The sequence below is a fragment of the Macadamia integrifolia genome, chromosome 4 (genome assembly GCF_013358625.1).
Source record: "Macadamia integrifolia cultivar HAES 741 chromosome 4, SCU_Mint_v3, whole genome shotgun sequence".
NCBI classification, from domain to species: Eukaryota; Viridiplantae; Streptophyta; class Magnoliopsida; order Proteales; family Proteaceae; genus Macadamia; species Macadamia integrifolia.
The window spans coordinates 12,683,758-12,710,915 of record NC_056560.1 but is presented as its reverse complement, the minus strand read 5'-3'; the positions used below and the strand labels follow the sequence as shown (position 1 = coordinate 12,710,915).

General features: G+C 36.7%; 2 protein-coding genes across 2 annotated transcripts; both read right to left on the bottom strand.

Moving 5' to 3' along the window:
- Positions 1–446: 446 nt before the first annotated feature.
- On the bottom strand, positions 447–16,743 carry LOC122077124 (phosphoglucomutase, cytoplasmic). The gene is made up of 19 exons (XM_042642931.1): positions 16,600–16,743; positions 16,395–16,487; positions 14,774–14,855; positions 13,342–13,397; positions 12,006–12,119; positions 11,775–11,837; positions 7,707–7,826; positions 7,455–7,555; positions 4,045–4,104; positions 3,820–3,919; positions 3,539–3,696; positions 3,367–3,462; positions 3,047–3,110; positions 2,876–2,957; positions 2,557–2,732; positions 2,375–2,451; positions 1,206–1,338; positions 773–889; positions 447–679 (listed from the first exon to the last, which is right to left on the bottom strand). The coding sequence occupies exons 2-19, from the start codon at positions 16,473–16,475 to the stop codon at positions 608–610; spliced, it is 1,752 nt and encodes a 583-aa protein (XP_042498865.1). The 5' UTR covers positions 16,476–16,487; positions 16,600–16,743; the 3' UTR covers positions 447–607.
- Positions 16,744–24,252: 7,509 nt separating this feature from the next.
- LOC122077383 (HMG-Y-related protein A-like) lies at positions 24,253–25,237 on the bottom strand. The gene is made up of 2 exons (XM_042643324.1): positions 25,050–25,237; positions 24,253–24,907 (listed from the first exon to the last, which is right to left on the bottom strand). The coding sequence occupies exons 1-2, from the start codon at positions 25,098–25,100 to the stop codon at positions 24,434–24,436; spliced, it is 525 nt and encodes a 174-aa protein (XP_042499258.1). The 5' UTR covers positions 25,101–25,237; the 3' UTR covers positions 24,253–24,433.
- Between the last annotated feature and the right edge of the window lie 1,921 nt (positions 25,238–27,158).

Genomic DNA, 27,158 nt, shown 5'->3' with positions numbered 1-27,158 from the left:
CATTCATGAAAGGCAAAAATTACATCCTATTGATGTTTCCTGTGTGTTTACCCATTAGGTTCTTCACTAATGTAGATTGTAGGAGCCACATTGCCTTTTAAGGAATCTTCCCACTATAAATTAATATAAAATTGAGACAGAAATTGTTACTTGGTCACATGACCCCTGCACTAGTGCAAGGGCCATGAGAATGCATGTGATTCTCGATTTCAGTGGGGGTAATTTCATAGACTCCTCAGTTTGAGTGCAGGAATGATGCGACGAGATAGCGTTCTTTTTCCCATAAAATTATGGGATGATGTTTCCTCTATGAGGGGCGTAGCCTCCCCTAGCACCCCCACTCTCATGCCCCCATGAAATGACCTCTGTCCCCATTGATGGAACCGATAAGGAGCACTGATTGGCTGTCACCAGCCTGCCTAGCTTCTGCTACCAAGTACGAAACATTTGTAAGGCAAAGAAATACTACTATCACCCATCCTGCAAAATTACAAACTCGAAATTTTCTTGTTTAAACATTAAACAACTCAAATAATTGCCAAACTGATGAAAACACATACTTTATATTTAATGGGGAAAAAAAAATCTGCTATGTTTAGCAGTTGATTTATGTAATAACAGTAGGAGCAGATCGGCCAGTAAACTCCTGCATCTTAGAAAGCTTCAGAGCAACCTCCACCTGCAGCCAACATGCAAAACAGTCAAACCCTAGACGATGACTAAAGATGAGGATAAAAAAGAGATGCAAGGAGTAAGGACTATGAATTCTTACAAGAGGAGCTAATGCTTCCTGGGAATCCCTCCCAGTCTTTGAAGCATCCTTCACATATTGCTCAATGTAAAGACGGATGGTGGCACCTTCAGAGCCAGTTCCAGAGAGGCGGAAAACCTGGAATCACATTCAGGGGAAGCAATGACAATAAGGCCTTGAAAAAGAAAAGAAAAAACTCAGTTCACATTTTCCATGTGCTATATTAAAAGAATGAACAATTACATTGTGAACTTAAACAATACTTAAGCATGGCAATAACTAATGAGATGACTACTCAACAAAAGTTTAATTTTCGTTAGCCTTTACCGCATTTTGAAAGTTATATATATTGAGGCACTTAATTAGGCCACTAGAATGCTCAAATTGTTGTGCCCTACCTCAGATTATCCTAAAAAATGAATATCTAGTAGAGGATGAGGAAAGTATCAATTACCAATCGTGATCCATCTTCAAACAGATATCTGATACCCTGGTGTTTTGAGATTGAGCCATCAACAGGATCTTTATACTCAAACTCATCAGCTTTCACAACATTAGACACATCTGACCTTATTCCTTTTATGGTCCTGTAAAAAACAACAGCAAATCAATTAAACGGATAGCACCATGAATTGCATGTCAGACATCACTTTGAAACTCACATTGCATAAGGTGGAGCCTGTCTTATGGTTTTAAGACATTCACCATGTATGGTTCATATAGTTAGAGTCTTACAGATATCCACCATAAATAGATTTTATAGAAGAATGCTCTAAATATACTAGAAAGATTGTAATTTGGTGCTTAATTTTAAATAAGATTATAAGAATACTCCTAAAAAGTGGAGCAAACCAGGTTGATTAAAACTCAACAGGAGAGAAAACTCAAATGATGTTCTCCAAAGCTGTGGAGCTTCTACTGACACCCTATTAATGCAAAACAAGGTTCATACCTTTCTGTTTTGGTAAAAGAATAAAAGCCAGACTAAAAGGTCAAATAGCAGTGCAAAAACACCCAATGGCCCAACTTACAGAAAACATAGTTGTCAAGGCATGCACACGCCTTTCAGTTTGCAATAAGGCACCTACACTAGTCGACAAAGAGTCACCTTGTCCGCAGTGGCCAGGCTTGGCACCATTTTGCATTGCACTTTGTTTTTCTTCTTTTTTTTGTTACAGAAATTGCTGCCTCCACCTTTTTTTCCCTAATTTTTCTTCTTGTTCCTTCTGGCTTCTTCCTGATGCATACTTCTTTTTCATTTTATATATTATATTTATATCGCACTAAGGACTGGAGGAATGGGGAATGGGGAATGGGGAAATGGAGAATGAAAGTTGTTTCCGTAAACCAAGATATCTACGCCCATTGGCCCCCATTAATATCTCCTTTCTAGGTGTCAAGATCAGCAAATGGCGTGGATAAATTGGCAAAACCTGGAGTTGGAAGCAATGTTATTTATAGCATGTGCCATTGCAATATTAGGATTTTGACTCTTCTGTTGACCATGCCTATGAGTCAACTACCTTTTTATACCTATATCATTTTCCTCGTCATCCACTTTTAATATTCTTGAAAAGTAACTTTAAGCAAGTCACTGAGAGCTTGGGAAATTGAAGAAAGTACTTGTTCACATCAGGTAGAGAAGCTTGCAGCTTGACCAAATGTGCCATCAGCTCCTTTGCTGCACCTGCATCAACATTCTTCAAGAAAAAATTTGAGCAAGTCAAAATGAAGATAATGATCCATGGTCTGTGGTTCAAGGGATAAGATCTAAATATTAAAGCAATAATCATCATATCTCATACTTCATAGTCATATCGAGTATAATAATGGCGACCATAAGTAGCCCAGTGCTGAGTAACTATGTCTTCAACAGTGACCAGTTTTCCTCCGTTGAGATTGCCCTTATTTTTATAGGCAAGAATGGATAGCCAAGCCAAAACAGCCCAAATGCCATCCTTCTCCCGTATATGATCAGAACCTGTAAGCAAAGCACCACCACACAACCAGGGAAAGGGGGAAAAAAAAACTTAAGAATATTGAGGAATTTTCGAATCTCTAGGTACGTACATAGGAAAATAAGAGAAAACATAATCTCTCAGAAGAACAGATCATAAAACTCACCAGTTCCAAAACTTTCTTCACCACAAACTGAACATAATCCAGCATCCATTAAGTTCCCAAAAAATTTCCAGCCTGTTGGAACCTGATCAAAAGAGAGACCATACAATCCCACTCAAAATATTAGCAGAGGCCTTCCAAGAAGAAGTCTATGCATTTTGTATAACATAATACCTCAAAAAACTTCAGATTTAGATTTTTAGCTACAACATCAAGTGCAGCAGATGTAGGCATGCTCCTGCAAGCAGTGATTCCAAATAATACAGTGATTTTCACAAGAAGAAAATAGTTCACGCAGAACTCGGAAAATGTACCAAAATACCGTCTACTAAATGAAAAAATGCAAAAAGATATTCCTATAAATAGAATAGCGTAACTAGCACACTGAGAAGCACAAAATGGTATAAATATATATGATAGTAAGTCGGTGTTTCAATATAAATAAAGAAAAAAAATTTAAAGAGCAGATAGCAAGGAAAGAAAGCAACATGTACCTGGCAACTCCCTTTAAACCATCAGAAAAGTAAGGAATGGACTGAACAGCATTGGCAGCAATAATGGCAACAGAATCTGAAGGAGTCACAAAAAACCTAAGGAAAAAAAATAAAAAATTTATGTTCACAGACAAGTGTATCGACTCTCACCCAACAGAGAGTGTGCTAATACCTTTTACCAAGGATCATGTTACGGTCTGCATCACCATCAGCAGCTGCACCAAATTCTGGCGGTTCCTGTTCAGGTTTTGTTTTGCCTAAACCCATGCGAGCAACCAACTCCTTTGCATAGGTCAAGTTTGGATCCGGATGCCCTCCACCAAAGTCTTCCTGTTTGTACAAAGCCACCGTTATAAGTGCAACAAAGAACTATTAATGATCATAGGACATAAGAAGGATTAGTGCAACACTTTCATCTGCACATGCAAATGCGATCCATAAATACATTGATACCTTTGGTGTGCAGTTCAATAATGAACTTTCACTTGCACCAAGCTCTTCTACAAAAATACGTTTGGCATAAGCTCCACCAACTCCATGAAGTGCATCAAAACTAAAGACAGAAAAAAAAAAAGGTTTAAGTCGTGCTACAGAGACTGAAATTGTGCTATCAGATCAGGTATATTCAGCTTGATTAATCCAAAAGTGATAAATGCAAAAGTGGAGCCATCTACATACCAGAATGAAAATTTCGGAGAAGCAAGCAGCTTCTGGATAGACTCAAAATCAAAAATTGACCTGGAAATTTAAGAGGAGAATGCCACATAAACTTGTGAAAGGGCACCAGCGGTAAGCATACATATATATTACATTGCAATCTGGAGAAGTATTTATAGTCCAAATAGAATATATATTTAATCAACCTTAACAGTGTCAGAGACGAGGTAAACTTTACTGTCAAAAGAAAGGGGTGAGGAGGAAATAAATTTGAAGATGATAAATATATACTGGCATCAACATAACAAGAACTTTTTTACTTGAATAAAGTACTGTTTGATTATTTAACAGGCATCCAGTTACACATAAAAGCATCATATGATAAATTCTGCAACATGTTCACCAGCACTTAACAACTAGACCAAAGTCTTTTAAAGAAAATGCTTTCTAAAAACAACTCAGATAAGCCACAGAAAACATCAAGAAGACAGAATGAATCATAAAAACTAAATTTAAGATAACCATTGGATTACATATGGAAGTGGTTCACCTAATTTTGGTCATTGCTTGTCCATTCCTTACATTAGAATGTTGATCGGTGACATTCAAATTGGTATAACTGTATCTCTTTCCTCTTCATACTAAGGTGGGCCAAGATCATGGTTTAAAGTATCTTTGATACCGATACGATACCCTTCGATACATATTTTAAATTTAGCCAACCGATACGATATACACCGATACGATACATTAAATTTTTAAAATCCTTTCTTATCGATATATATCCTACGATACATACCGATATGCATCAATACACCACCGATACACATCGATACGACTCTATGGAAAATATAAAATCGAGGTGAAATGTACGTTTCGGTATGTATTGGTATGTATCGGTGAGTATCAGTATGTATTGATCGGTACGTATCGGTGAGTATCGGTACGTATCGGTGAGCATCAGTATGTATCGATACGTATCGGTGAGTATCGGTATCTACCGATACATTGCGCTATGGTCATATACTGGCCAAGATGGATAATTTTTCAGAAAAACATGATTTTTTGAGAGGTTTTTGTTCCAAAGTTGCTGCCAACCATATTTCTCTAACTAAAGTGGAAATCAAGGTTAAGAATAAGGATTTTACATTTATGGGACAACTACAAACCTTGAATTCTTAGTGCGATACCCTCAATTTAGTGTTTATGCATAATATATGTTATCAATAGCTTTTTTCAACAAATTCTTTATGCAAAAGTGTTTAAAAAAATGTTTCCTATCCATTTATGTTTGTATCTTTAGCGTATCTTAGCATATCTCCGATACGATACTATATCCTCCGATACGTATCTTAATTTTGGCCAACCGATACGGCGATCGATACTGATACTTTAATCCTTGGCCAAGATAAACAACAGTAAATGAAATTGAAAAAATCTAGCAACAAATATCCTTTGTAGCTGCTGTTAAAGTTTGAATAGTAATAAAAGGCACATTCATGTAACTGACTACAAGTACATACATTTCTATGTCCCATGCATGTATTATATAAGTATTTATTATTGTTTCCTCCATGGTAATACTCTACATGAATTTTAACGATGTAAGGTTGAGCAAATAGTATAACCGTTATTGACGAGGGGGCAAGTGTCACACAAAAAATGGGTAATGCACTACTTTCAGATCAAAGCATCAATTGAATTTCTGCTTATAGGAGCATCTACGATTCTACGTGATGTATAAGAAAAAAATTAATTTTTATCTAATAATAAACAATAGAAGGGACTAACTATGGGATGAGATATCAATTTTATCATGTAACTATAGACAAGGAAAGAGAAAAATGTACCAGCATTATGTTTTGACATCTAGAAAATATTTCTATATGAAAAGACGATATATTCATTATGTATCGCTGAAGTTAACTATGTATGTCAGGGGGAAGGCCCGAAGGGAGTCCAGAGCATAACACGACAACTTCAGTTCCAAAATCTAGCAATGTGGATTACTTCACTGCACAACCCATCTTTTTCAGAAATATAGGCAAACCAGATCACCCATCACATAATGTACACAGCAAGATTAACCCTGTCTTCAGCATGATAGCATCCCAAACAGCATCAGCTCTACAACCATCCTCTATTGGGCCTTTGCCTGGTAAGTGGCAAAGCTGTTATTGAAGTTGTGAACTTTTCTTAAGACCCAGAAAATAGGACTTCATTTATCCAAGTGGTTGGGGGTTTTTATTTATTTATTTTTTGTTTTTTGATAGATAAATGCAAGGGTAACTTAAACCTGCCACATGAAGCTCCCTAAAGCAGATACTGAAGCACCTTAGGTTAAGATTCATCACTTTACTAAATGACAAAGCGATAGATTACCCAAAATTCCCTTAAACCAGAAAGTAACAAGAGTTACTCTAAAGGGCAAAAATGTTACTACAGTTATAATTAATAGATGGTTCTCATAATATCCATCTGCTGATAAATCATTACCATAGCTGATTGCCTTTTCTCTCAAAAGAGTAAGGGCCCGTTTGATAACATTTCAAGAAACGTGTTTCTGCCGTTTCTGGGTCCAGAAACGGCTGAAACGGAACAAAAAGCGTTTCATAAAACTGTTTCGTTTCACTTGTTTTCAAAAATAGAAATAGAAATTTCTTCCTATTTATGATTCAAGAAACGACCCAGGCTCTACTTGTTTCGCTGTTTCTGGAAACGACTCGTGGCCATTCTTTCACTGGTTACTATCAACTACCAGAAACATGACTTATCAAACACCTTCAATTCCATTTCTGTTTCTAGAAACAGAAATTTATGTTTCTGCCGTTTCTGTTTCAAGAAATGGCAGAAACGTTATCAAACGGGCCCTAAATCTCCACCATTGCGATAACATTTTGAACCTAAAGCCAAATTTCTTTGCTACATTCATTAAGAACGCCATGTAATAATTACTTTGAATGAATAGTTAACCACTTCAATTTTCTCTCAGCATTTCTGCAAATATTGCTAGCTTCATGTATGCTCAAATATATAATTTCTCCAAATCTTCGAGAGTTGCTAGTTAGGTGAATCTTACTCATTGAAAATATCATATGGGTCTGTCTCACTTAATCTCTAAACAAAAAGAAAAAAATGGTAGATTTCAAAAGCATAGATCAGCGAAAGCACAAGATATCATATGGTTCTCAGTTCCATTCAAAAGGTATAGCTGCATGGGATTACGTTCAGAAACTTTACAAACTGGAAAGAAGACATCACTGTTATGAGCTATTACTTCATGCTCTGTAATCAAGCCGTTCTAATGTATCATATTACCATATTTCAACATAAATGACAGCTTATCCTCATTCCCGGAAAAAAAAACCCCTCATTCCGGAAAAAAAAAAAAAAAACCACACTTATGCACTATCATGTGAAGAATTACTTACTTCATCAATTTGACATAATCACTAGCTGAATCAAAAACTTCAATGTCAAATTGTCCCTCAGGCCCGGCACAACTTGTTACGCCTATATTGGAAATATCGACCTACCGAATTCATTGAGAAAGTTGAGAACATAAGAACACTATCAAAAACATAAACTATTTATTTATCAAGAAAAAGAGGTGGATGGGGTTAGGCTACACTTAATGCAAATAAAAAATAATTTTTTTATTGCTGCTAGCATATAGTCAGTACATCTGGTAAATCTTCCGCAATGAAGTACTCCTTTATTGACTTTGTGTTCTCATAGATCTTATCCGTAATTCCCTCAGGAGCAGGTCCACCATTCTCCATGTTGTACTTGATCCCGAAATCCTGTGAAAGCAAATTATAAATATCACTAGAACATCTTGGAAATTGGAGAGAGTTGTTGAGAATGTCGACAGTAATGAAACACATTTTTAGGGCCTTAATATTAGCAAGCATTGTTAGTTCATTCACTTCATTGAGAAACTTCAATGGTATCCCCATGGAACACAGATATTCAACACCTAAATCCTTTACCAACTGAACAATCTAAGCTCCTTTTGATCCACTTTTCCTAGTCAAACCTCTTTTCAGCTTGGACAATTGTATGTTCGCTGATTCAACACAACCACAGGGTAATGAGATATGAATGCATGAATCATCATTTCACCTTTGATTTATTGTTTCTCTTTCTATCAATTTCATGTAGCTTTGGTGTTATCCTCTCCTGCAATATAAACTTGCAAAGCATGGATAGATTACTTGTAATTCATTCTTTAAACTCAGAAGTCGGAAAAACCAATGCCCATCGGAAAGTGTGCATATCCAAAATGGTAGTTTCGCTTCAAACCTTAGGTTGGTATGGTACGCTATATATTTCGATATCCTTTCTCTTATATAATAACAACAACAACAACAACCAAACAACAACCATAGCCTTATCCCAACTAAATGTGGTTGGCTACATGGATCCAAAAGCAGCTAAATTGTAAAAGAAGAAAAGGAAATAAAAGGTGATAAAAGAATAGTGAAGAAGTAAAAATAAGTAGAACACAAAAGTCAGAATAGCATCTTGAGAACATCCCCCTAAAAAGTGTCGGCTACATAGGTTTTCGTCCTCCAAACAACTCTATCTATGCTCATACTTGGGTTGAGCCCTAGATTCTGCATATCTTTTCTTACCACTTCTCCTATGGTGATTTTAGGTCTCCGTTGGATATATGACCATACCACCTCAAACAGCACTCCCAGAGCTTGTCCTGGATTATGCAACCCCCACATTGGTTCTGATACAATCATTCCTGACTCTATCTCTCTGTCTTACTGCACATTCCCCTTAACATCCTCATCTCTACTATGCCCAGTTTGTCTACATTACTTTTCTTGACTGCCCAACATTTCGCCCCATGTGTCATAGCTGATCTTATCACCGTCTTGTAAAATTTTCCCTTAAGCTTAATAGGCAAGCATTTGACACATAACACTCCCATTGCACCTCTCCACTTCATCCAACCCACTTTAATTCTGTGGGAAACATCATCCTCTATATCCCCCCATTGTTAATGGTTGACCCTAGGTATCTAAAACAAATACTCGGTGGTAGTTATTGCCCCTCAAGTTTCACTGATTCATCGAATGTCCTAGTTTGACTAAAGTTACACCTCATATATTCTGTCTTTGCGCTGCTTATAACCTCTTGATTCCAAACTTGTTCTCTATAACTCCAGCTTAGCATTAGTCCCTTCCACAGTCTCATCTATTAGAATAATATCATTAGCAAATAACATACACCAAGGAACCCCGTCTTGAATGTGTCTAGTGAGACCATCCATGATTAACGTAAACAAATAAGGGCTTAGAGCTGATGTTTGATGTAACCCAGTTGTACCTGGGAATTCACTACATTGGCCCTCAGTAGTTCCGCACTGGTCACTACGTCCACATACATGTCCTTAATAATATCCACATAGATACTTGAGTCCCTACTCTTCTTTAGAACATGCCATAGGCCCATAAGAGCTCTCTATGGACTCTGTCATAGGCTTTTTCAAGGTCTATAAAGACCATGTGAAGGTTCCTTTTGTATGCTCTAAATATCTCCATGAGCCTCTTTAGAAGGTGAATAGTATATGTCGTGGACCATCTAGGTATAAAACCAAATTGGTTCCCCAAGATAATATCTTCTCTTCTTAAGCGGGCTTCAATAATCCTCTCTTATATAACATATTCTACAAATAGTTTAGCAATAGAAAGCTCAACATTCAATAAAAACAATTGAAATATCTATTAAAAATGAAGAAAATCCATTTAATAGTATACTAATGTCAAAAAGTGTCATCATAGATGATTAATAGGGATTGCCTATTAGAATAAGGATTAATTTTCCATACACCCCAAAAAACTAGGGATTGCCAATTTAAGCATGTTTTACATACGTTTGAAGCATTAGATTGGAAAAAGGACACCGAAAATGGTATTTCAGTTTTGTACCTTAGGATATGTGGCGGACATTTCATCCTCTGCCTGAAGAATCTCTCAAAATCCATCACAACAGCCTTATAGGTGGAAATTTGAAATTTTGAGGAAATATGATCAAATGATGCTTCAAATCCACCTAAATATTAAAGTGGATGCTCCATAGTTGACCATCAAGTCTTGATTCAATAGAAAAAATGAAAGACTTGTCAAAAAATGAGGTTTTCCAATAGTTCTAGAGTTCTCAGGAAAAATTGGGTGAAAGTTCAGAATTTCAGTGAAATGAATCAAAATCCGGTATGTCTGTAGAGTCAACCTCTGTTTCGTTTCAAGGCTTGTTGAAACCAAAGTACTTTTCGTGAAATTTTGGTCATCTCAACCAAAATTTCGATCCATGCCCGCCATAACCTTTCTCTGACTTGAAGGTATCACTAACACAATAGCCTATACCCCCATAAAACTCCTTCCATACATGGAAGCAGATTTCATTTTTGATCATAGCCAAGACTAAATTTTAGTGATTTTGATTCAAATTATGGTTACTCTGGTCAATATTATGTACATCGTATATGATTTTAGTTGAATACAAACAGATTCATTGAGATATTTTGAATTCTTCCCCGTTGAAATACAAAACACTCCAGCATGTTTAACCAAGACGAACTTATCTTCCATGCTTCTATGAACTCCTCTAGGATGTTCAGACAGATCTGTGATCTCAATAGACAAGAAATCTAAATAGCCTGAGGTGATTCAGGGTGGAATTGGTGATCTTAGAATCTACAAAGAAGCCAACATTGTTAAAGGAGATCCCACCTTTCAAAGGCCAAATACCTTCACTTCAAGCACATGGTGTCAAGCCCCAATCTTTGTATTAAGGTGAGGAATGGCAGAGATTGGAGAGCCTTCCATGAAGAAAGCAGTCTGTGGATACAACAAAACTAAACTCAATTCAACCTTATCCCAACTAAATCGGATCGGTTCCATGGATCCTTTTTTCTCCAATCAAAATAATACTTGTTACTGGTCCTAGTTATTATGTCTTTCCTCACCACTTCTCCTAGAGTCATTTAGGCTTAAATCCCTAGCTCTTTTAGCTCCTTCAATCTGAATAAAATCACCCCTCTGTACATGAGCATTTAAAGGCCTCCATTGCACATGTTTGTGCAACCTCAAACTACTTTCTACAACTTATCATGTATTTGAGTTACTCCTAAATTAGCTCTAATTTAATCATTCCTTACATTATCTATGCTAGCTTTACCACTCATCCATCTCAACATCCTCAATTCAGCTACAGTAAGTTTCTTTTATATATTGTTTCTTTTCTGCCCAACCTTCAGCTCCATAAATCATTGCTAAGGAGTCTTAGACACAAGAGTAAGAATTGACACTTACTAAAGAAGAGATAAAATTAAATTAGGAATCCTTGAAAGGAATAAGTTTTACCCATTTAGAGATGATATTTTTTGATGATGAAATTACATCAAGCTTGGTGATAATAGCTCATATTTGCTCCATGTATTTGCTAACATTGAAGAGAGAACTTAGTACTTTTTCCCAGGTTTTGCAGAGTTACACCTCACCATTATTTTAAGCAATCTAGTTTTGGGGAGTTTTGAAGTGGTTTTCACCTTTGCCTTTCAAATTCTATGAGATCGAAGGCAAATCTGCAAAAGTCTCAAGGCTAGGTAAACACAAATGAATATGAAACAAGAGAGTGTGATGAACTCCAATTTCTGCATAGTGTAAAAGATGAGGGGAAGGTTGGTAGCTTTAGAAGGCACCTGATGAAATGAAGGTGAGACATCCTCCACATACCTCATTAGGACCACCAGGATTATGACTTGCAGTCAATATAAATGCTCCTGTTGCCTTGGATCCCTGATATTAAAATGCAATGTTTATCAGTGAACATGATAAACTTATTTACAGTAGTTTACTCAGACATGAAAATGATAAAACTTAAATTTCAATTTTTATAAAAAAAAAAAATCAGACAACCAGGTACTGTTGCTGGAGATAATATTTCAAGAAGAGCTTTGAACTTACATCAGCCCCAATTCTTTCACGGATTACAGCTGATACAGCAGGTGTCGAAAGTAATCCATTTTGTCCAATCCAAACCCGTCTCACTCCATTTGCAGCTGCCATGTTGATAATTATCTGCCCATTTTTAGGACAGCAATTTAGCAGTGAAACAACAGTGTGGGGTTCACAGTGTTTCACCCAGAAATATTTAGGCCCGAATACAGATACTAGAAAAGACACAAGAGGTGGATAAAATAAAAAGGCAAGTTGGACAAAATACAAACTTGAAAACTAACACAATTTAATACCTATACCTAGTAATGCCTAAAGAAAGCAACATATTTTTAAGTAAACTCACTCCCCTGTGATGCAATTGGCTGAAATGACCTTGGGTAGTTATAATATAGGTTGAGTCTTTTATTTATTTATATATATATATATATATATATTTTGGGTTTCATTGCGGTGAACCTGATTTATAAGCCCATAAAGTAGGAAGCAAAGTTAGAACACGAGATTACTTTATTCAGTGCGTTAGTGATTAGGAATCCTTTTATGATTCGATTTAAGAATTTTAGAAGGTTTTTATATGTGTAATACACATCCCATCAATTGGAAATGATTGGAATAAAGAATATGAGTTTTTTTAAAGAATTTTGGAGTTGTTGAGTTTGGCATACAGGAATGGTATCCTATACCCAAACTCTTCTCTTATCCTCTCTTCTTCCCCATTGATTACAAGGTTAGTTTATGAAGTTCTGCTCTATTCTTGTTCTACTTCCTCTACCAAAACAACAACCCCACCCCCCCCCCCACCCCACAAGAAAAAAAAATCAACTTAGAACCTTGATTCTTTTTCATTCCCCCTTCATTTTAAATATCAGAAAAGTCCTTAATTCCCACCTATAATTACAGTTTGGTCCCAGGGTCCTTTATTCCTTTCAAAAGGGTCTTGAATTGTTCCATAAATTTACAAAATTGCCACTCATCCTTATAGTTGTGAATTTATTCATCTTACTGGGCCCATAGTGACCCAAAGCAGGGTTTTGGAACCTGGGTTGCATACTTGCATTACCCCATCCTGAAAAAACTCAAAGATAGACAGGGATGAAGGAACCTTAAGACATCAATTGGTCAAAGAGACCTTAGAACAAGATGCTCAAAAAGAGAGAACAAATTTGACAGTTAAGTTAAATTAATTAAAATGTTCAAATGCAGTGAAAGCCTGATGTCCAGTTCAACTTAATGAGAATATGCCAAAGTCAAGTCAAAAAATTCCAGAATCAAAGTTCAAAATTGGAAACAGAGCTAATGGACTTTGGCATTCATGGCATCAAATAATAAAGATAAAAATTACCTGAATTGCATCTTTCGAGAAGTAACGTCCATCACCAGAAACAACAAGTGTAGCACCTGCATTATAGAGATACGTGGTTACTTATATTCATTCAAAACTAATAATTATCCTACATAATCAAATATTCCAACAACTTAAGCCACAAAAACAAATAAAAGCAACTTAAATCAAGATATCAATTTCCATCTAATCTTATTTTTGATATTTTAAGAAATTTTTTATTTTGAAATTTTTCTTAAACAGTTAAACCAGAACAAATTGATTTGTCTCATGAGTTGGTTTATTAACTCCAATAATAGTTTAGAGTAGGTGCTAACATAACAGCCATTTTGCTTGGCTAGGCTGCTTTAAATTTGGTGTAGAGGTAGACCAACAGTCCTCATCAACCTACAAAATTTCAGCTCAATCCAAAATATACAAGGAGAAAACTAAGGTAAAAGAATGGTTCAGAAGGCAAAGGTAGGAACCAAAATACACAAGAGCAATCCACTAGAAGGCGATCATACGGTTGAATTTGACCACCAAATTTTACCCATAGGCTTTAGCTACTCCAAAATGGAGCCTATTTATCCATACAGATGGAAATTTCCAGGTCAGATTCCATGTAGCCAAAAATGGGTGGGCCTTTGTGCTAAACCACCCGTTCTGCTACGTTCTTGCCATAATTTTATTGTTTGGTTTAGTTTTAACAATTGTGCTACACACGAAATATATGCAGGATCATCATTAGAAACATCATACTTGCCAACCATCGATGAACTGATTGGATTAACCAACCAAAGTTAGCTTCAGTCATTATGTATTGAACAGAGGCAAAAAAGCCTCGGTAACGGTCGGACGATAGTAAAGAAGTCATAGCAAACCCTGTAGCTACTTGTACTAAAAAGCAGGTAAGCGTAATACCCCTGGTCTGAAGTCTGAACAGTTCAATCATTAGTCCTGTCAATATTTGAATTTTTTTACTAGGAGCAGGAAAATGTAATTCATATTTAGGCCATGGTCAGTACATTTGAGTGGAAGCTCAAACAACTTCATCCAGTGCCGCACATATGATATGTGAACAATTAAGTCAGAGGCCTAAGAGAAAACTCACTGTGCAGTACAACACGATTACAGTGAATAGAATGTTGATGAGCACAGAATGTTATCCACTACTATTTAGCATTTGTCAAATGACAAGAGTGTACCAGGCATTGATGCTCAGTTGGACATTTCACCTGAATTCAAAGAAATATGCAATATATACTAGCAGCATGCATCTTAACTTCTGCTGAAGCACAACATTAGCATACTCAACAGACCGCGGTGAAAATGTCATCCATATCCTGTTTAAACTACTAATTACTAAAAACATGCAACCTCAATAAGTTACAGATACAGAACTCTGGATGTTGCAGAACTCTGGATGCATAAAAAAGAAGAGAATACTTACCCTTAACCTTCTCAGGTGGTAGCGCATTGAATGTTGATTGAACGAAATTGTGCAAGTAATTAGGTTGCATAAACACTTTCACCTGAGAAAAGATTGCTCCCATGTCACTGTAGAATTCTTAAATTCTGAAAATTAAATTAAACCCTCAAAACAAAGGCAAAGGGAAAAAACGAGGAAATACTTTGAAATATTATCTTCGCTTAAAAATGTCTTCGAGCTACTACACTGATGACAAGCAGGAGTAGAATACAAAATGCCCACAGAAGCAGAATGAATTTTTGCATTATTCAATCTCTTGTCATAATGAATGAATGAATAAGAAACTGAAACCTTAAGTCATTACGTAGGAGAAAAGGGTTGGAGCCCAATTTTCAAAAGGGAAATTGGAGATAGGAGAACTTCTCTCCTAAGCAACTTGGAGGAAGCCACTACCATGTGGAAATAGAAAACAGTCAAGCTTGGAACACTGACTTGGAGGGGAACATCTCCATCCTCTCAAACTATGCCACCATGCTGGAGAAAGAGGGAGAAATGCAGAAATTTTATAAGACAATCCCAGCGACATTCCTTCACATGGATTTAGTAATCCATGAGAATCTATCCAGCAGAAAGATTTGAGAGAAGGATGAGGCTCAAAGCCTCAAAACATGAGCAGGAAGATGCTGCTAGAACAGGCAAGAGGCACAGGATCATTTTCTTTATACTATTTAGAGAAGACAACTTGCATGTCGAATATGGCTGCATAATTCTCATAATATGGTATTATATAATAATTGTTATCTCTTGAGATAGTTAAATCAGACTATGTAACTATATATATTAAGACATATTTAGTTTGATTTTAAAACCACATTCATAAAACAGGTTCTAAGAAGCAGTCTAAAATGAGAGAGCACTCCAACATGGATTCATCATATTAGACAAAAAGGGTACTTTCGCATGGAAACATGAATTTTAAACCCGTCTGATGATCCCAACTCGTTTACAGTTTACCTTTTATTTAAAGTGTCAACCAAAAGAGAGAGGGGGGTGGGGAAGAAAAGAAAAGAGTCCAGAATTGTCGCACAAGAAGAAAGAAAGGAAAAAAATGCAATACATTGGTTAAGACGATTTGGTTCAGAAAATTTGTCAGTTCCCAAACTTTTGAGTTGTACAAGATGTGTTACACATGATGGAAGATCTGGATCCAGAGATGCTTCCACCAATTGACACGCTAAATAGATCCAATACTATATTTTTCCCATCTGAAAATTTTAATTAGATCTGGTTCTGCCCTATAACTTTAAGTTGTGGATGGACCCTTGTCTCCTCGTATTGTTTATTCCTTTCCAAACCCCAACACCAAAATTGATCTTCTTCTAACTTCCTCACTCCGCAGTACAATTCCTCCCAATCCGATAAATCCAAATTACTAGTCTAAACTAAGCAGAGAACAAATCGAATGGCCAGAAAAATCAATCAAATCCAAATCAGACAGAACAGAAGATCCATGAATGTAGCATCAAACAACGATCAAAATCAAAAGGATGTAGGAACAGTTGCAACGAAATCGGTCTAGAATAGCTATGTAAACGAATACGAGAAGATCCAAATTGAACATAATGAGTTAGATTTGGATTACCTTTTTCCTCAGACCAGAGGTTCCTGGCTTCTGGCCATCGATAGGAGCAGTTTCAACACGGGAAACCTTAAACATCACCATCTCTTAGCTTGCCTGCGACCAAAAATTGAGGATTGATTATATCACGAAGAACGTGAAGAATTGGGAATTGGAACAGGGGAAGAAGAGGAAGAGGAGGAGGAGGATAAGGAGGTGCGTAACTCACTGGTTCAGTTCTGGATATTCTGGCCTTCGTTTAAGCGTTCTCTTAAAGAGTGAAATGAAAGAGGTGGCGAAGATAAATAGCGAGGAGTGCGAGCTTTTTAGTGGGAGAGAGCGACTGGGGTCGAATTTTCTATTAAATTTAGTAATTAATTAGTATATAATAATGATTAGTGAGTGCTTTTCTTGATCTGAAAAAGCGGGTGTAGACATTAAACCATAAAAATTGCTCTTTTCTTAGATTAAACCGCGGCATTTTAACCGGCTACTGGAGTAAATCAGCTAGAAAGTTTCCACTTATCACATCCTCGAAATAACAGTAACTTGGTCTGAAGCAGTTTTTTAAATCATTTTTTTTTTTTTTTTGAATCATTTCAACCCACGGCGAAGGGCCTATATGTCTCTGTATTTAGTGGAGTCTATCTGTCGATCACAAGGTATTTGAAAATACGTGAATGTGATCTACTCAAGTTATGCACCCCACATATAATGAGGTTAAAGTATAAAAAGGAAAAGAAAAAGGAAATGATGGTAAACAATGGAATTTCATAGTTTTTATTCGAATGCGTAAAATAAAGTTATGACCCCACATGTAATTATGGGTATCATCAATAGTTTAATTTTCAGTTTGATTTTGATCAAGATACAAAATGTTGAAATCAAAAATGGATACAAGCCTATGTTTCCAAATTAAAATTGAAGTAACTCAGTTTGATTTTTTAATGGGTTCCATAATTTACTTTCCACCCTATTTGTATTCGGTCTGTCCTATTTTATGTGTTTAGACAGACTTGTACATCTTCACCAAGGAAAAAACTTGTTTGTAAGAATTATAATCTATCAAATCGAATCCGATTCCAATTTTTGAAACAGTGACTTCAATCCAAGTCTGGTTTCTGGACTTTTAAGATGTCATTCATTGGAAAGCAAATGAAAAACAAATTTAGTGAGCCAATGAGAAAGCTTCCAAACAAATGCTTCCTTCTTTTACCAAGAACAAGAAAAGGAAGCAGAAGAGGTTTTTCTCAAGAGTTTTTGCAGTTAAGGTGATGGTTAAATAGAAGCCCAACTCAATGAGCTAGAGTCTTAAATACATTATTATATGTAATAATGAAGTAGTAGATCTTAGGAAAAGGGTTTCCTCACATTTAATCAGTTCAGTCACAATCTTAAATTTAATGAACCATCATGGGTTTAGTAAGGTGTCCTGTCTCATTGATTCATCCAGTTGCATTAATTGCCTGGATCCAACTGATTTTGAACACCAAAATTGATGAATAAGTTTAACAACTTATAAATCATTGGTGGGATTGATCAACTAATTATAATTCATGACAGCTCGACGGATCCTTTTTCCCCAAAATAAGATGTTGACAAAAACATGAGAAAGAGAAGTTTTTTGTTTTTTCTTTTCATGGTTGTACGGGTGTTTGGTCTATGCCAGTGCTTCCTTGGTTTATCGCTCTTCTCTTCTAATAGAGGGCAAAGATATCATTTCATAAGAGGAAAGATATAGAAGTAAGGGAGCACTATCGGAGGCTATGCTCTCGGACCAAGAACATTTTCTTTAAAATATTAATTTAAAATTATGGGATAATGTTATTTTCTATCTGGAGGCGTAGCCTTCGCTAGCGCCCCTCTCTTTTTCTCTATCCTCGCCTCATGAGATGACTTCTTTATCGTTAAAATAATATTTTCTATTAAGAAAAGTTCACTGATGGGCAATATAACTAAGAGTTTTCATGAGCGGTAATATAATAGACCATATAGTTGGAATTATTACTCGCCCTCTATTTATGAATGTGGGAAATGCCCTTAGACTCGCAACCTTATGAGTCAATCATTGTGGTCGTGATGGCCAACAAACCTTTGTCCCAAATTTAAAAGGTAAATTGGACATTGTTCTATTGTCACTGCCATTTGTGACTGCTGCTTTTGGGAGTCATCCATAGGAGAGCTTTCACGAATTTCATTAACCATTTCATGTCTTTATGTTTCATTTATAGTCATTACCTAACATAAATGCATAACTAAATCCAAACATTTTAATTCTGTTACATTAATTTAACTTCATTTCGCAATCAAATTCCGTAGTTTTAATAAGTAACGTAAAGACTCATATTGAAAGTATGACACTATATTTACTAAAAGTTTATATCTGGTACACAATCATGATTGTAGAAGATTATATTTTTTTTTACTCGGATCTAGATTATATTTTTTAGGCTTTAGGCAGCGAATCAATTGAAATAAAGATCGGACTATTCAGGATTGATTGGTGATTGATTCCCTATCTTTCCATCTCCTCCTTCTGATGTCAAAACCATGATATGTTAGCCAGCCATGGACTACTGAATGTTGACAATCTATAGAAACTTAAAATCTTGGCTTTCTTTTGTTGATATATATATTGACGTTTTCCTTTCCTGACAGTTTGAGTTTTTTAGATAAAATGATAATAAACATATGGTATCAGAACTCCTAAGAAGTAAATCAAAAGCGTTTTCCCGACAATTTATGAAACCGTAGTTGCTACTGTTTCATCTAACAGCTTAAACCCCTTAGGGAAGGGCAACTAAGAAGGCCTATGCCTATGCTGAGTTAATCCTAACATTTGGCATTTTTGTCGGACTTGAACCCAAGCTCAACCGCTCAAATCTTTTGCTAATGCTCTAAGTAGTGGCTGCTTGAAATTTGCAATTTGACCAATTGATCATAAATAGGATTAGTTTCAATAGGCATATTTTGATCCAATTTGCAATTTGACCATAAATCATACCAATTTCAATTAGATTGGCTTATCTTGAGTCATTGAATTTTAATTTGTGAGAGAGAATACTTTATATAATATGCTAGCTACCACATGGAGGACTCCATGGTCACCTATCTTATAAAATTCACCAAATGGTTTAAAATCATAATTAAGCTTAGACAAGAAGATTTGGAAACAGTTAATTAACAAGGCTATTGTTTTTTTCTTGGGTCAAATAAAGGTGTAGAAACGCCTCAACCAAGCAATCTATTTAAAGAGAATAAAGAGTCCCTACCCTGTTTACAATTAATTAACAATGCTTTTCATTTATGAAATGAGAGTGACAAGACATTCTAATTTCATTATATACAATGTATAACTAGAGAATATGGATCATGAGACATTACATAATACATATAATGACAAAAACTACAGTCCAAATCAGAACTACCTTATGGGATAATCTACACTAATACAAGGAAGATAATTCCATCACGTGGTTCCTATGTCCAAATATAAGAACTTATAAAATTACCATCCTACCCCCATGAAAAATCCTATCCATATTGATGCTCCAACATGCACTCTCATTGGCCCCCGCACTGGTGCAATGGCCACATGACTAGATAGCAGTCTCTTGCCCTTATTTTGAGTCATTTAGAGGGATCTAGTCAAACTAGCGATTACATAGGTATCATGCCCTATCAAGTGTTCAAATTCTGAAAAGTGTATGAAAGGAGTTTTCCTGACATTTCATGATACCATGTTCCCTACCAAAGGCATTAGCCTTGGCAGCACATACCTTTTGCTTTGGCTAACAATATGACCAATTGACCATAAACGTAATTAGCTTCAATAAGGATGTTTTGATCCAAGTTACAATCTGACCATAAATCAAACCATCTTCAATTATGTTGGCTTGTATTTGACTCATTGAGTTTTAAAATGTGGGAGACCTTATATGATATGCATGTTAGCTACCACATGGAGGGCTCCATGGTCACCTAGGTTAGAAAACTGGCCAAATGATCTCCCTTAGTGGGAATCATAATTAAGTTTAGAAAAGAAAGGATTGAAACCAATTAATTAACTAGGACTTTCATTTATAAAATGAGACAAAGACTTCTTTTTTTTCATCGTAAGTTCTAATAATCATTAGATACGAACGTTAACTGAAGAATGAACAACAAATGACAAACTCTATATCATTAGAAGCAAATATGAATCATGAGACATTACATAATACATAGATATTGATTTATGACAAATGTTACAATCCAAGGCAAAACTACTTTTTGAGATACTAGTCATGTGGTTCTACACCCAGACACATGGGTCCATAAAATTATTACCTTGTCACCATAAAATCGAGAATCCCATCCATGTTATTGTTCCAACACACATTCTCTTTGGTCTCAATACTGGTGTAGGGACCACGTGATCATGTAATGATCTCTTACCTTATTTTTTAGTCATTTATTGGATTTGATAAAACTAACGAGTAGATCTTTTGCCCTTATTTTTAAGTTCCAATTAGCGAATAAAAATCAATTTCATTAGTTGAGGACCCACAAAATCAAAGAAGAGAGAATGCTGGTTAGATGAGTGAGGGGGTGGGAAAGCATTCCCACATAGTTGTCTTCCCCCACCTATTATCTTCGCCCAAAAAGACAATCTAAGATTAGAACTTGGATTTGCCTATGAATTTGCAAATGAAACCTGATGAGACTGATGGACATGGCACTATGGTACGGCACGGCCGCTTAGTCAATTGAGTGGCTCAAATTCTTGGGTTTTAGTGGAATTTTGGCATTTAAGATAGGATATCATCTGAGACAATCATTTAGGGCATCATTGATCGAACCCTTCATCATCATCTGATGTTAAGTGTAAGTGTGTGAATGGAAGAGTAAACTGTGGAGGAAAAGCTTTGGTTAGAAATCAAAATCTAATCAACCATACGAGGAGTCACTTTTCAACTATCAAATCAATCCTGATGAGAGACAAAAAGCACATCCCTCACTACTTTTTCAACTCAAATCTCATCTGAACTTTAAATCCAATAGAATGTAAGGGAACTGCATTAACCAAAATACCCATGATGAGGGACGCGTGGCAAATCTTTACTGGTTCCTTTAAGGTGGGGAGAGTCCAAATTTGAGCTAAGATGGCGGTAGGGAATGCTGTTAGTCTATGTGGCAGAGACAGTGATGGAGGTAGAGCTATGAAGGGTACCACAAGGGCACAAACAACAAATTACCTCTACCATCTCAGTCCTTCCTTGCCCAGGGAAGTGAGAGTGAGACTGTTCCAACCAGTACTTACTACTTACTACTTACTACCCTTTCTCCCAAAGTTTTTTTTTTTTTCGTAGAACCTTTCTCCCAAAGTTCAAAAACCCAATTTCAAATTCCACAGTTGGTATGTAATAAAGTACAATATTTGAAATCTTTGAGCTCCAAAACCTTGTTTGCTTCTCTCATTCAACAATCAATTTTATATTTTCATGCAAAACACGAGAGAGAGAGAGAGAGAGAGAGAGAGAGAGAGAGAGAGAGAGACCCAATTAGGGATTTGGGTCTGTTCAGCCACGTACCATCCTACCCTCCGTTCAAGGACTTAGTCTCATCAAAGTTGGGAACATTAAGGCTGTGTTTGGTATGCATTTAGGAATAGATTCTACCTCTAGAATGTGCATTCTAAAACTCAGTTCTTCTCTACTTTCCCATTTTAAAAGCATTCTAAACCTAGGATCTATTCCGAGAATACATGTCAAAGTACCAAACCAAGCCTAAGTAAGAAAAATTCTAAATGAACAAAGCCTAAGTAAGAGAAATTCTAAATGAATTGTGAATGGCATCTTTCCTTTGAATCCAAGACTATTCTCTTTAAATCCATCAATTAGGCATATTTTCAATGTCAAAATACACGTATTTCAAACTTGAACAGATTAAGGGGGAGAGAGAGAGAGAGAGAGAGATGTCCCAGTTGAACCCAAATTTAAACTGTTCAAAATCATCCAGAGTCCACCCATGACCCTAGTTAACAATTCGGCCAAATAATTCACGAATTATTCAGCTGAACCGAATTTTTCCGAATTAAATCAAAAATTCGGACTGAATCTGAATTAAAAATAAAATTCGGTAAAAAACGTACTTTTTATTAATTTGAATTTAAAGCTCGAATAATTCGGGCTGAACCGAATGAAACCGAATTATTCGGTCCACTTAAACAATATTAAAAAACAAAACAAAACAAAAAAAAAAAAAAAAAAAAAAAAAAAAAAAAAAACGTCATAATGAAACCCACAGTACCCACCACTGAAATAGTTTTTTTTTTTTTTTTTTTCATCTTCTTCTCCCACAAATTTCCGCCTCCTTCTTCCCATCTTTTTTCTCCACCTAATTCTTCTGTAACAATCGTATGAATCTACTCTTTGTTTCATTTATTTCTCATAACTTCATCAATTCATCCTAAGATAGGGGAGATATCAAGCCTTGATGGATAATTTGAGGTTCCGAGGGATCAGGACAGATTCATATCGCCGTATCAATCAATCTTCTTTTATATTGTTGCTTTAATTTTGAAAAATTAGTGCGTTTTAGTGCAATATGGGTCTTGTGAACCCAAGCAAAATGATAGTGAAAATTTTTTGTGATCAATTTATTTATTTGTTTTATTGTAGTTGTAATCTTGCTTTCACTGTTTTGGGGCCTAATCTATTTCATGAGTAGAAATTGGATCACAATAACCATTGCTTCCATCGCTCAATGATAATTTTTTCATAGTTTTTTACTTTATTGTATAAAGTAATTTGCTCTTTCTAAATATACAAATCAAGTTAATAACTTGATAAATAAAAAATATACAATAAACTATAAAAATAATATCTGAAATTTTTTGCCCGACTTTTATTTTTTTAATCGAATAATTCTCGAATCCGAATCCAACTCCGATTTTTATTTTGTCCGCTTTTTTGACCGCTTTTTTGACCGAATCCTTAAATTAATCAATCAAATTATTCCGAATAATTCTCCACCCGAATAATTCCCGAATCCGAATTTGCTAACTATGCCCATGACCCACCAACTCCACGCATTTAACAATATACCAATCACCATGCATTTTAATATATAAAAAAGCATTAAATATAGGCAACCCATATCATAGGGAAGCCCCTATACACTCAAGTACATGGATCATCAAAGATCAACCCTCCGCTAAGCCATCAAATTGCAGATGTTGCCTCTTGTCTCCATCTAAAGTTCCAACTTGGGCGCTCAAAAATTCTGCTCAGAAGGTATTAGGGAGGGAAGAGGCAAGAGGCAAGAGGTACTGTTCCCCAGTGAGGAACCCACAAGTGCATTGCATGGCAACCCCATCACTGTTCTCACTACTCCACTATTTCCTCATAACCATTAATTTCTAATCTTGTATAAACTTTCTGTAATCTTAATTCTTAATTGCCTAATCAAAACCCAAAAGAATAGACAAATTCAACTCTCTCTCTCTCTCTCTCTCTCTCTGCATGTGCACCTACCCCATACGTGTGCAATGCTGAAACACCTAGACCAATAACATAGACCAAGTGACAACCATGTAGGGGCCAGTACATACTGTACCCGCATTGAGGGGCAGAGAGACCAGAGAGAGAGAGAGAGTACTCATGGTCGCAGTCTCACCTGCAGATCATCCATTCATTACAAAAACCCAACTACCCAAATTCTCCATCACCACCTGTGAAAAGCCCAAATCTCTTTACTTTGAAATAACTCAAACTGGTCCTGCAAAGTGCAAACTAAGTACAACAGAATCACCAATCACAAGACGATGATGAAAGGGGGAAAAACCCATTTCCTTCCTTTAGTTAATCAAGTCTCAGACATGCAGCAACAGCTCAAGAAATAAATTCTAAGAAGATTACCATTAGTCTCTCATTTTTTTTCACCCAGGAGGGGCCAAATTAAAGAAGCTGCACAATGTGCATGGCTACATGCAATTACAGACACACAGAAACTAAACAAACACCCAAGAAAGGAAAAGAAAAAGATCAGAAGAAGCGGAACTGTTACAACTCAACAAAGCCTTAATTAAAACCCACCGAAGCAAATTGGGCTTTCACCTTAGGTGGCCTTCCACGAGGTCTAGGAGATCCAGTTGCTGTCGTTGTCGAAGCCCCAGTTAGTCTAGGCATCTTAGGTGGCCTTCCACGAGGCTTCCCAGAAGAAACCTTAGGCGCTGCAACCTCGTTTGGGTCCTTAGGCTTAGGCGGACGACCTCTTGGCCTCGGCGGAGGAGGAACATGTCCAGGGGGCAAAGGAGCCTTAGGCTTAGGCGGACGACCACGGCCACGCTTTGGAGGAGCATTAGGATCAGGCCGCATGTAGTTGTTCTTGACCAAGATGAGCTCACCGCTCTCCTTCATCCTATTCAGGTGATGCGATAACAAAGTTGGGTGCCCAGCTGGTAGATCCCCATACTGGGACTCTATATACTTTGAAATCTCAGATTTGTTCGATCCATTCTTGTCGTTCAAAGCTGCGATCGCTGCAAATATCATCTGGAGCCAGCAAAATTGAACAAACCCAGATAAATTTCAGACCCATTAAGCTCAATCTCAGTTTCAAAATGCGGGATGAGGAGAAATTTGAGGAGAAAAAAAAAGGTGGGGTTAGTGGGATTTCTAGAGGAAGCCATTTTACCTCTGAGTACTGAGGAAGTGATGGAGGTTTATTCACCTCTTCCGTAGCCATGGAAGTTACAGATAAGACCCACCTGACAACTAACTACAACTCTACAACTTCAACTACTAAAACAACAGAAGAGAGAGAGAGATGAATAATGTAGGAGAGAGAAAGAAACAGAGATCAGAGAAAGAGAGAGAGAGAGAACAGTTCTGGGGAAGATGAGGAAAGTCCGGAGGGATTTTAAAAGGAGTTTTGGGATCGCATCAAGTGACAAAAAGAAAAAGAGAATGGAGACATCGACGGCTGGGAATTGCCTAATGGGTTAGGATTGGAGCGTCTAGATTTAACAAAAAAGGGTTCACACAGATCGCTGGCGTGGACGGGGTACCCCTTTTTTTTTTTCTATTTTTAATACTTTTTTATCGAATTATCAGTATTGTCCCTCCATTTCCTGATATAAACAAATTGAAAAGAAAAAAGAGTCCAACTTTGTATAACTCGTGGGACCCACATTTGTGTACCCCACTCCATGGAATGATCTAGACCGTCTAATCTGCCAGGGTGACAATTGTTTACCTTCATATTGATTTTAGGGGAGGTTTGAAACTTTCATGGTGGGACCCTTTTAAATCCCCAGGTATGTTTCTCTGGTCGAATGGACCCATCATGGTCCATGGGGGACCATTGATTGTCTCCATGATTTAACGACCTCGTACTTATACGATGACCAAAATACCCACAGATCCCATCGTGAGCTTGAAGGGTATATTGGTCATAAAGTGATGCCTTCTTTTTTGGAGTGACCGCACTATTTCATCCTCTGCCGCGGGTGCGGCCGTGTGGCGAGGATCCGACGGCCGAGTCGATATTGGCACATGGCCCAATGCCATGCCGGCCATTGGATCCTCGTCACACCCACGGCAGAGGATTTTTTTCGTTTCAGGTTTTTTCCTTTTAGAATTGAGCTTTAGCCATGAGTTGGCAACGATTCATTGGTTCCTATTGGGAATTGGGAGGCAAAGTGAGATGAGTCCAGGGTTTAAAACCCCGGAAGCCAATCGGGACTCGGATTGGTTTGGGATCTGACCAGAGCTGTTGTCCTTGATCGATCCTAGAATTTGTTTATTTCAGGCATCTAGCTAGGTTTTCCCATGGAATTATGGCCAGTTCACATAAAGTTTTCTATAAGCTTCTATGTCTATCTCTCTACTCCCCCTCCCCCTGCCCTGATATCCTTTTCCCTTATTTGAGGAGGAGAGAGACTCATGAGAGCATTGGTATAGGTCGATCTCTAACAAAGTTCGTTTCCCCTAAAAATAATTTGGAAGTCATTCTTAAAACTATCCCTTTATTGATCTAATCTCCAAAAATGATCTATTTAATGTCTTTCATTTCGGATTGAGTCTTTCTTTAACATAATGAAGAGAGAATGTATTCACTCACGATTTATGGTGTACGGGTGAGAATCCTGAAACTGAAGGGAGCATAGCTTGAACATTCTTATACAAAGGGTTCCTTATTGTATTCATAGTGATCTCTCAACTTAACAATATTTCAAAGCATTAATTGTCTATTGGGTGTAGTATTTCTAAGTCGTCATATTCGGGGAGGATTCTCCGGCCAAGACTTTGTTCTACCACATCACAAAGGAAACACGAGCCTATAATTTTGAAGATAGGTGGACAAGATCCCATGCTGACATGTCAAATTTATATCTTCCCAATAAGTGTGGGAACAACGAATTTGTCCCCAAAATTAATGAAACATCCTCACCTCTTTGGCAAAAGAGAGGAAATGGTATAGAAAGTAATCAGCTAAATTAAGGTCTACGACCCATAACATAAAAACATTCAAAGAAAACTCCAATGGAGATAATTAATCAAAGAAAATGTTAGGTTCAAGTTAGATTGTGGCTAGGGAATGTGTCGGGCACCTTGGTCCATGTAGTTAAATCGATCTTCCTATTTATTTAGTCAAAATAACATAAAATACAAGAAATAAAATTTGAAGCAAATTAGGATTCATTTCTCCATTATAAAACTATAAATATTTTGTTATAAAATAAATATAAGAGAAAATTCCCTAAAAGACAGCGTGGCTCTTACACCAGTGTATAGACTAACG